General features: G+C 36.2%; 1 protein-coding gene across 1 annotated transcript in view; it reads left to right on the forward strand.

The window, feature by feature from the left end:
* The window catches only part of cenpp (centromere protein P), a 91,698-nt gene that overhangs the window by 80,370 nt on the left and 225 nt on the right, over positions 1 to 11,103 (forward strand). Inside the window, exons 7-8 of the mRNA XM_053484499.1 lie at positions 9,132 to 9,211; positions 9,571 to 9,662. Coding sequence (XP_053340474.1) covers positions 9,132 to 9,211; positions 9,571 to 9,662 — 172 coding nt within the window. The remainder of the gene's footprint in view (positions 1 to 9,131; positions 9,212 to 9,570; positions 9,663 to 11,103) is intronic.

Raw genomic sequence — 11,103 nt, forward strand, 5'->3', positions numbered from 1 at the left:
ATGTGAATTTTCACAGTGTTATAAGCCGGTCTTCCCCATAATACTTTTGTCCAACCCCGTCTCCCATTTCAGGGGTGGGCAAAAGTATAAGCAAGCAGGCTCCAGTTTATGTGGCTGGTTATGTCTAGTCTGTAAGTGCTGTTTTGGGTTGTTGGCTTATAACATGAGCAGTACAGTAAGACTTATTCCTAAGGTTTCTTCATTTATATCACAAAAATGTTATATGTAAATTTTTTATGTAAATATAGTCTCTTTTTCCTTTTTTTTTACTAAAAAATTTGCTTGCAAAGTTATTTGATACTAATAAAGTTCCAGCGCCTGGCCATCACAGACCATAACGAGTGCTAGGATCAAGGAGTTAGTGATTTAGAGACATATAATTTCAGTGATGACAGAGACTGTGTTTGTCTCTCTCATGAAGAGACATCTTTGAAGTGCCATTTTTATTATGAGGTTCTTTAATAGACAGAAACGATACTCTATAAAACATCATTAACCTTCATTTTGCTACATAATGCGATCTAATTCCCCTGGACGAGAAAATCAGTAAATAAAAACTGTGAAAATAATCCATTTATTAATAGTGTTGTTTATTATTGCAAACTGAACTTAGGAACCTCAGGTACTGACCAAATGACAGCAGCATGACTGTCTTGGTCCTTTGGTATACTGTAATCTGCTTCTGGAATAACAATCGATGATCATTTGTAAAGGCTGCCTTTGAGGGAAAGCCTTTTAGTGATGAAACAAAAGGTGCAAGTCTCTTTTAAATAAATCAGCTACAGATGTTTTTGTAACCCTGGTTGGAGTAATCACTTGATGAAGTGGCTGACTATGAGCATATGCTCTGCTCATCCACTACAACACACAATTTCTCAGTTAAACCTATTTCTTTGTTAATGAGAAAAAATAATGTGGTGTCAAACAGGGTTGGAACAAATGTCTCTGCCAGTGGTTGTGTGTGCTGATGTAGAGTAAAAGCACGTCAACTAAATTGACATTGGATATGATTAGCTACAGAATTGGGTTCCGACTATTCAACAAAAAGCCTGATTTTGACTAATTAAGCTCATAAAAATGAAAGCTGATTATTAAAGTGAGGTGATATATTGCAGAAATTGGAACAAATTCTTTGGACTAGTATCCCGCTGAATAAGCCAAGCCAGGAGAACCTTTTATTAAGTAGTAAATTGACGATGGAGGGTGATGCTTACAGATTTCACTTTCTACCATGCAGCAGAAAACAATAAACAATTGTTAGCAATTATAAAGTAAGGACAAGATGTTTAAATATAGAATGATGTTTTCACTCAGGGACATTCACAGACTTGACCCAAAGCCTCTCTGATATTTTGGCTCCTTTAGGTCAATGTCTCGTGAGAAAGTCATCCTTTGTCTCAGTCAGAGGTCTTGAGTCAGAGGTCTAGTTGAGTCACATACAGACATGGGATTTGTTCAGCAAGACAAGCGTCCTGATGCCTGTTTCTAAAAAGCAAGCTCCCCATGGCATAATGTTGCCTCCATGTTCTGGTTTCTTCCAGAATTAACACTTGCCATACAGGCTGAAAAGTTTATTCATAATTTTATTGACCTGGAAACTTGTTTCTTATTACTTTTTTAGATGCCTTCTAACAAACCCGCCTTGTTCCTCTGGGGTCCGGGTTCGAGTCCTGGCCAGATTCAATCCCCATCTTGGTGTGCATGGAGTTTGCTTTTTGTTTGCCCTGTGCTAGGGGGGTTTCCTCTGGGTACTCCAGTTTCCTCCCACCATCTAAAAACATGCAGATTATGTGTTTCCAAATTGCCCGTAGTGTGTAAATCAGCGTGTGTATGTGTGCGTCCTGCAACGGATAGGCACCCTATACAGGGTGTACCCTGCCTTGTGCCCTAAGTTTCCAGGGATAGGGTGCAGGCCCCTCGTGACCCTAAATACAGGATTAAGCTGTATAGACAATGAGACGACGAGACCATAAATACCCAATGGTTTATGTTCAGGCAGTTTTTCTAATTCGATCCTGTTGCGTTCTGTTAAGAATGACATTCAGGTTCTAAGACAACTCTCTGACAAAAGACCTATCCAGTTTGCTCAGTGTGTTGTGGACCTATGTGTAGAAAAGTCTGCATAGATCCGGAATTTTTATTTACTTTTTTGGATCTGTGCCTTAACAAAAGTCTTAAATTTCACAGGTGTGTTTCCAAATATTGTGCTATCAGCAGAATTTAGCCTAGGTTAACTATAATCAAATCTAAGGACTGAGCTGATGACACCTGAGGTCAACATTGAGTGGAAAAACGTGTGTTTTTGCATCTGTTTTTAAAAAAGGCTGTAATAAAACCAAATTAAAAAAATATAAAGTGCTTTCTAAATGCATTGTATACAGCTTACTTGATTGAGGACAGTGTATACATGTATGCCTTGCAACAATCCACAACAAATCTAATCTTAAATTAAATCTTTGTTGTGGGTACAAGGAAGCGGAATACTTTTTTCAGCACATATACAGTATAGATAACATCACACCCTGATTCTTCTATTGATTGATATTCTTACATTGATTTATATTGATGTCATACTTCCCCACTGTTTGTGTTCTTGTCTTTGATGGATAATTTTGTGGGGACTTCTAGAGGCAGTGAAGTTTGTTGTGTATATTCAGATGTTAACCCGTCCTGTGTGACTCATCTAATAGGTATGCACAGCTGCTGGTTTTGTACAGTGAGAGAAAATTGGCTAAGATGAGGCATATGTCCACTATATACCAAACACATGTGAAAGCATGTTTAGGACAATACAGTGCTGTCATAGAGCTTCCAGGAAATTTGAGCAAAAAGTTCTCCCCCCATGTAACTCCTTTTGATGTCCAGGTGATTAAAAGGAAGGGATTATCTTTAAAGTTGAGCACAGATACAGTACAGATTTTTAGTGCTTACTTAAACTATGATGTAAGAAATTGGAATAAAAAAAAATATTGAGGCTTCGATATTTTTTTTTCCCAGAGTACAAGAGGGTTTTGGTAGTCGCTGATGCTAAAATACCAATACTGCATTCACAGGAAAGCTATTGGCAGCTGCAAGAGCAACTCCAGTATTAAGTTACCAGGTATGAATAGATCAGTTAACACTTAACACTAACAATGAAATCAAATGTGGCTCCACAACCTCAAGTCCTCTGTTTTGATTACTGCTGTAGCATTGTTCTAACTTTCTATTTTATGTTGTGCTGGTTAAATATTCCAGTGCCTGGCTTGCACATTGATGGTTGGTGTTTGGTGCAGGTTGATAGAGCACTTCCAAGACTGATTGTCAGGCCCAACAACTTTAAAGCATTTAGAAAGTGATTAAGCATCAATTGTGGGTCACAGTCCTCATTAGCCACAAGTGTATAGTTGTCAGTAAAGGTGGCTTACTGGAGGAGAGACTCTTTTTTTTGCTGCAATTGAGCAATGCAAAGGTTAAAGAAGCGACCAGCCAAATGTTATAAGATATGCACCATTTTCTCCAGACCCTGGACTGCATGAGACGGCATACATGGGATGTTAAAGAGAATTGGCACTGGGACACAGCCCAGCTTCACACCACTGAGTATTCCAAAAGCTGCTGTCACATCACCACTGTAGGGGATCTGGCCAGTCAAACCTTAATGAAAGATTTGGATCATCTTTCAAATTTGTGTGGGGATCTGATGCCCTCAAGAATTGTCCAAAGAGCTTAACTGTTGATTGTGTCAAAGCCTTTTTTTCAGGTCAATCAAGACTCTGTAGAGAGTCTCATTTTGCTCAATGCACTTTTCTTGTGACTGTCTCGCTGTAAGGATCATGTCCATACTAATTTACTGTGGCCAGAAGCCACACTGTGTCTCTGGCAAAATCTGCTTGCAGTCAACGTTGAGTCTGTCAAAGATGACTTGAGCAAAGATATTTCCAGCATTAAAAAAAGAAGTGAGATAGCCCTGTAGTTTCCGTAGTTCTTCCATGTGCTTTGCTTCTCCTGTTCCAGTAAAGTAACATGTACCAGAGTAACAATCAGAGCATCACGGTCTCATTAGTGATACCATTCTTTCCTGACGCTGTGCCCAAATTTTTCTGGAAGATGGCTTTCTTGGTCTGCAATGGTGACTGTCAAGTCAAGGCAGTTTAACATGTTCGCCGGCTTGTAAATTACATTGTTAGTGAATTGATTTTGAATTACGTGCATTAGCTGGCTACAGTGAATGGTGTGGGTTTGCCGTGGAGTAAAGCAGGCTTTTAAATATGATACAGGCTCGAAAGGAAAACTTTAAATTTTGGTTTATTTTGGGAAAAAAGCACATGAAACATGCAACAGTATTTTCTTTTTTCTTGTTCAGTATTTTTATTGTTCCTGAATCTGTCATCCAAAAGATTATTACTATGATCTGTATACAACCACAAACCTCATAAAGCTAAGAGTTTTCTGGGAGAATAAAGCCTCAAACCTTGGTCAGAAACTATGCATTAGAAGCTGTGATTATGTCATCATGATTTGTCTCTTTAGTTGCATTAGCAACTTGCATAAATTGTAAGATGTCTTTTTCCACTGTGGTAGTGTTGTTGGAGTCTCGTATGGATTTTTTTATATGGAAGAATTCACATTATGCCAGAAAACTGAGGTACTCTGTTGTGGCATGTCTGGCATCAGCGTTTTCAGGGAAGGAGCTGTATTTCTTTCCTTCCCTTGAGCAGGGTACCTTAGGGCATCTTCCATATAAAGCACTTACTGTTTTAAAGAGGTGCTTTTATGAAAAATGTGATTTACATCACTTCAGATTATTAGTTGATTAAGCAAGACATTGCGTTTTAGGTTTTCACAATTGCTTTATACTGTACATAACAGCTATATTTGATTTCTTTAGTATTAAGCTACAGCCAAGCGACCAAGAAAATGAAAAGCTCTTTTATGGTGTGGCAGACGTTTTGATGGCATTCTTTTCGTTTTGTAAATCATAAACTGTGGGCTTTACAGTTACCAGATTGCAAACAAACTGAATTACTGTGGGAGATTTTGGAGTCTTCTAAACACCAACTGAGAAATTATCTTTTGGAAAAATGGTTTTCATCCTCCCAGTACATTTCCAGAGACTTATAGAAAAAAAGTGGTTCTGGTGGCCTTACACTTTACTTAGTCACTGTGTGTTTTTGTTTTTTTTGTCACTATGTTAAAATTTCCATTGCCCAAACTTTAAAAACTAAATTATAAAAGTAGGGTGCAAGGAATACACATGCTAATACACATCCCTATTTATTAAAATTAATTCATTTAAAAATTTTTAAATTTAACTATGCAGATTAAAATATGTTTTTGGATCAATCACTAACCCCCCTAGAAAGACTTCTATCTGTTCGCAGTTATTTTTGAATAATAAAATAACTGTAGGCAAAAAAAGCGATAAACAGTAAGAGAGATACTGTATTGTATTACAGACTGTTCATACCTTTCTGACATCTTAATAAGCTACTGAGGGGACGAGGTGTCTTTTCCCAGGATTAGTGAATAATGACCGGGTTTTGTAAGGATGCCTGAATTAACGGATTAAGTGAGAATCTTTTAAAAGCATAGCTTAGGCCAATATCATCATTAATGGAATGGTAGGTTACTGATAGGTATCTTTGCAGTTTGGAATTTGGAACATATTTAGATTATTTCCTGTGTACTGTATTTACCATTAAGAGGTTGTTTGTGACCATCAGCAGGTTATTCAGTATCAGACAAATATTACCATAGATGTTCAAAATTCCAAATCGGATTATATCATTTACAAGACGAGAAGGGATGGAAATTTAAAGTGAATTTATATAACTTGCAACATTTAATATTTCACATTTTTTACATAATGCAAAAACAAAAAAAGTGCTTAAATGATCGAAAGTAAAGTTACCAAGTGTAAAAAGTATAAAGTAAAAGTTTAAAATTTTAGGTTGTAAGTAACTATAACAAAGTGATGCTCACTGATTATTTCTGATTGATCATAATGTGTTCATTCCTTTTTGATTCTTTTATCTTCCATAGAGAGACAAGAAGAGACACGTCTTCAGATGTGTGAGTCATTAGTAGGAATTTGTAAGCAGTAGGAGTCTGGTTAGAATGCTTTGATTTTATCTTTGCATGCATTTGCCCTGAGAACTCTATTTTCCACCACCAGTTAATTAAAGTCAGTTTTAAATATAATTTCCAGTGGTATGGAAACAAATGTATGTCCTATATATTATACTTTTATGTCCTATATTTATATGTGAAGTCCTTTAAAAAGCATCACTGAGTATTTCTTTGTTTTTTAAACATATAAAATTAGATTGGACAATAAGAGATCAGAAATCAAATAGCTTTGCTGTGTAAGAGAAATACAGTCTGGGTTTCATCCCTCGGGGACATGTGCACCTCCAGCTCCAGTGCAGACAGGACTGACCACCACTGTGGGCTTTTTTTCCCTTTCAGAGAAACTCTAGGATTTTTTTTTTTTTTTTTATAACGACTGAATGTCTGCACAGGAAGACTGGGGAACAGATTATCTGTGGTGGGCTTTCCATAATCACAAGAGAATGGAAAGACATTGTATTTTTATGTGGTTATTGAATGATTTTATGTTCTGAGTACAGAACACAAGAAAACTAATGGCCCCTAAGAGGTAAAGTCAGCATTTGACTGATTACTGTTTAAGTAATTTAGCTTGTACAGTGTACTGTATACAAAGCTCAATTTAGTGTACAAACTGAATTAATTTAATGAAGTGGGGACTTATATATGATTTTTTATTTATTTTTTAATCCATGTTCACATTACAAGCCATGTTGTTCAATTCCGATGGGTTTGTCAGATCAGATTTTCCTGTCCTAACAGTTCACAATAATAATTAAAAAAATTTATCTGACTCTAATGTTACTATAATAAACGCATCTATTCTCTGAAATGGCACACCTGTGCACATTAATATGTCTTTGCTCATGTGATCTGGGTTAAAACACTTTATATTTTTACACCCATTCTTGTATTTCAAACATTGGATGTGATTCTAGCAAAAATATGCTTGGGGTCTTGCTATGAAGAATGGCTCAGCTGTATTTGTTGGGGTCCAGAAGAAGGAGGAAAGTAGAGATGAGGGAAAAATCTATTCAGTTATGAATCGTGTTTTTTTTTTTTTTTGCATATCGCTTACTTTTATACTGTTTACATTTTACCACCCTCTGAATATAATAATGACGTTGCAAAAGTATAGAACTTTTGGAAAGAACCAAAAGCAACCATAAGATCATGTGTATCTGTGCTATTTCTTTGCCTATGTGACCCATTCTTCATTTTTAGGTCATAAGTCACTCTATATTGTACAATCCTGAGCCCTATATATGTTTAATTAGTTTCAGAATCGCAATTTTAATCCAATAGACACCTAGGTATTGTGACTGTGTTATATCAGAGATAACTGGTAATTTCCATCGCTAGAAGAAAGCCAGGTGTCTATAAAATCCCTGTGTTGCTGGTGCTGACTAATGATGTTAGAGGCAAAATTCACATGAATTCTGATCTGTCCATTTCAGACATATATCTGATCTAAAACAACACACGAAAGGGACTTTGAGCCCACCTGAAAAACATCAGATTTTTGTTTCTAAAAAGCCCTAAAAGTCAGATCTGTATCACATTAGGATTAAAAAAAAGTCACAAAAAAGATTTGAGTCACTTTTGCCTGGTGCTTAGAAAGAAGCCAAGACGGAGCTTTTGCTATTGCAAATTTGACATTGGCAGTTAATTCCAGGGGAAAAAACTATTACTAAGCAGTTCTCAGTAGTACATCTTTCTCTCACCTTATTTTCTTTGGTACAGTAAAAAAAATACTTAAATCTGCATTACTTATTTAATTCCCATTAATAGTGAAAAGAAGTAAACTATAAATATTAAATGGGAAATCATGGTTAGTAATAGTAACATAGATATGTATTACAGTTTGAATTCTTAATGGAAATGTTCTCTTCTAGACGTCAGTTTAATGCAGGATTAAAGCACACTAAAAAACAAGTAGCTCCAAAATCAAAATATTTTAACAAGATATATAACTATTTATACTTGCTACCAGAAGACACATTTAATCAAGTGGGAAAACATTGGCATATCCATATTAAATCATCATTTAAACATAATAGTGAGTACAGACGAATCACAAATTAATGGAAAAACCAACATAAAGTGCTTTAGTGAGGTGATTCTCCAAGTCTTTCAAAAGATATTCCCTTAGCACGCAAACATGCTACTCCAGAATCTCCCACGTGTGTTCAATTGGGTTGAAATGTGGTGAGTTGAAGCCTTTACATGTGATTTACATCATTCTCAAACGTTCGGTGATCCTTCACGGCCTGTGGATAGGAGTGCTGTAATCCTGGAAGCGAACACTCCAATCAGGACAGAACTGTTTCTTCGTAAGATAAAAGACAATCAGTGAGAAAAACCTTAAATTGACTTAAATTTATGTTTACCTCTAAGGAGACAAGCCAACACAGACCCTGAGAACAAAATGCCTTCCACAGAATAACAGCCACCTTTTAATTTATCATTCATCTGTGGCTCATGTGATGGAATAAGAAGAATAAGAAGGGTTAGTTTCTTTATATGCTTGTTCATAGTCACAAACCAATAGTACAAAGCTCATAGTAATGGATTGATGCTACTAGAGGTGTACATTTGTCTTGAGAAGTTTTGGGAAACAAGTTGCAGAATCAGGTTTTTAGGTTAGAGATCAGGTTATAAAAGATCATGCTGATTAATATGCAAGGGTTGGGAGACTATCTGGTGGAAATTAGGCTTTACTCATTCATCCATTCATTTATCTTTAGTAACTCCTTTTTCCTTGTAGGTGAACAGGAGCCTTGTGTTTGTCCCATTCTATAATTTGTTAGCAAATCATGGAATTTGACCAGCAACACAAAAGAACATCAGATAAATTACATCACCGCTATTAGTAAAATATACCAACATTTTTGCTGAAGTGCTCAGTATCATCTCTGTATAATCACGTTCCTCAGTAATAAATATGCCGGAATCAGTTACTTACTGTACTCTCTGAATATACCGTAGTTAGCATGTATACCAATAAAAACCTCTGAACTCGGTCTTGCTTGTCTTGCCAGGAGAAATACCCAGATGTGGTTCAACTTCCTGAAGGCTGCAGATCTGAGATCATGGTTATCCAGAGTCCACAACTTCCTGGGTAAGCTTTTATACCGCAATATGAAGCGTTTATCTAATAGTATCCAAATTAAACTTATATTATAGAGCTTAAATGATAACCTCCAGAGTGCCACAGTTCTGTTGCTTAAGAAAGATGCCTAGAAAGGGAGATTGCATCTCTAAGGTAAACTCTGTCCCATTCCGAATGCAACATAATTACAGAGATCCTTTAAGGTTTCTTATTTTGGGCAAATTTGAAGGAGACGTATGTAGCTTCATCCAGTAAAGAGAGTCTCGAATGCCTTTCCAGTTAAAGGATAAAGACATTTGTTGTAGGATAAAATGAAACCAATCAATGTCAGGGCAAATCTTTTTTTCTTTTTTTTTTTTCAAATTCAGGTGTTCAATGAGCATTTTCTGGAACATTACCGTCAGTAAAGAAGGAACAGTCAAGCCGAAGATTGACCTATTGATGAAAATGCCTGAGCAAGGTAAGGATACTGTACCATTAATCGAGACATAAAACATTTGACAGTTAAATCAAGCTGAGAAGAACAGATAAATGTGTCCATCTAACTGTGATGCCATGGTAGCTTAGCACTTTAAATACCAGTGCCAACACCAGTACTTTTCCACACTTTCAACAACACGGTATTGAAACTGGTGTTAATTCAGTGAGTAATTAATACTTTTTAAGGTCTCCATTTTCATAAGTTATAAGAAAAGTCAATTGTTTTTTACAAAAAAAAAAAAAAAAAAATGGCCATGAAAAATTTAACAAGTACTTTGAGCCTTAAAAACACAGTTCAGGAGTGGACAAATGATGGCGTTAGCTAGTCCACCAAGCAAGTGAAGACTACAGTGTGCAGCCCAGTTTACATACAAAGCTTAAAATTCATTTAAAAAAAAACGTCAGTTCCCGTGCACCAATCAACACAACTGAAGGAGTTAATCTTTGCCAATAAAAGGTCTGTGTTTGCTCAACGTGGTTACTCCCTTGACAAAGGGCCGGGCCATGAACTGTGACGTTTACTCTTTATATCACACATACAAGATGTTTTTCCAGTCATCTTTATTGTTTCCTCATCATGTTTAACTACAAAGTGACAGCATGTTGAGCTAATGCAAGAGTTTTATTTCACTCAGCTGTAGTGGTGGAGCTGTAGCAGGTGGAGGGAAGAGGTTCAGAGGAATATAGGGCATACTGAGGTTACTGCATAAGAGTCCGTTCTAAAAGTATGAGGAATAATTTGTTTACCAAATAAAATATTTATTTTAAATAATAGAAGAAAAGATTTTATGAACTTCTAGCTTTGCATCTATGGATAAATAAAAAGCCCAGACATACTGTATAATCTGTTGTCCCATGTACCCTGGGTATCCAGGTTGATTTATTTTAAAGGTCACAAACCAGTGATTTTGTGGTATACTTTCTCTAAATGTAAAACCAACATCTAAACTCTTAACACATTGATGATCAGCAATGTGCAAAAGTCCTGAGCAGTTTTAAAGGAATTTTTTTTTCTTAAGTCATACAGTGACCCATAAACCATTCAAGCATAAAACCATCTACCTTAAGGCATGAACCAGTGAGAAACAGGGGCAGATGATCAGGCTGGTGATTAGTATATTCGTGATGCTGAATGGTTGGAACAGACAAGAGGGGAAATGAGGTTGCTGCTGAGGATGTTACATAAACAATTTTTAAATAGGTTTGTTGCAATGTATTTAATTTAATCCACATCATGAAGAAATGAGTGGTGGCTTAAGACTTTTTGCACAGTACTGTATAAAGGCCAACCCTGATCTCTGCCCCTACCAAAAACATAATGTAATGAATACATAAAATCTAGCTTATAACATGTTATTTTTATTAAAGTTATTGTATAACTTTAGTTGATGCACTACTGAAACACATGAAAAAAATATTGC

The sequence above is a fragment of the Clarias gariepinus genome, chromosome 23 (assembly GCF_024256425.1).
Source record: "Clarias gariepinus isolate MV-2021 ecotype Netherlands chromosome 23, CGAR_prim_01v2, whole genome shotgun sequence".
Lineage (NCBI taxonomy): Eukaryota > Metazoa > Chordata > Actinopteri > Siluriformes > Clariidae > Clarias > Clarias gariepinus.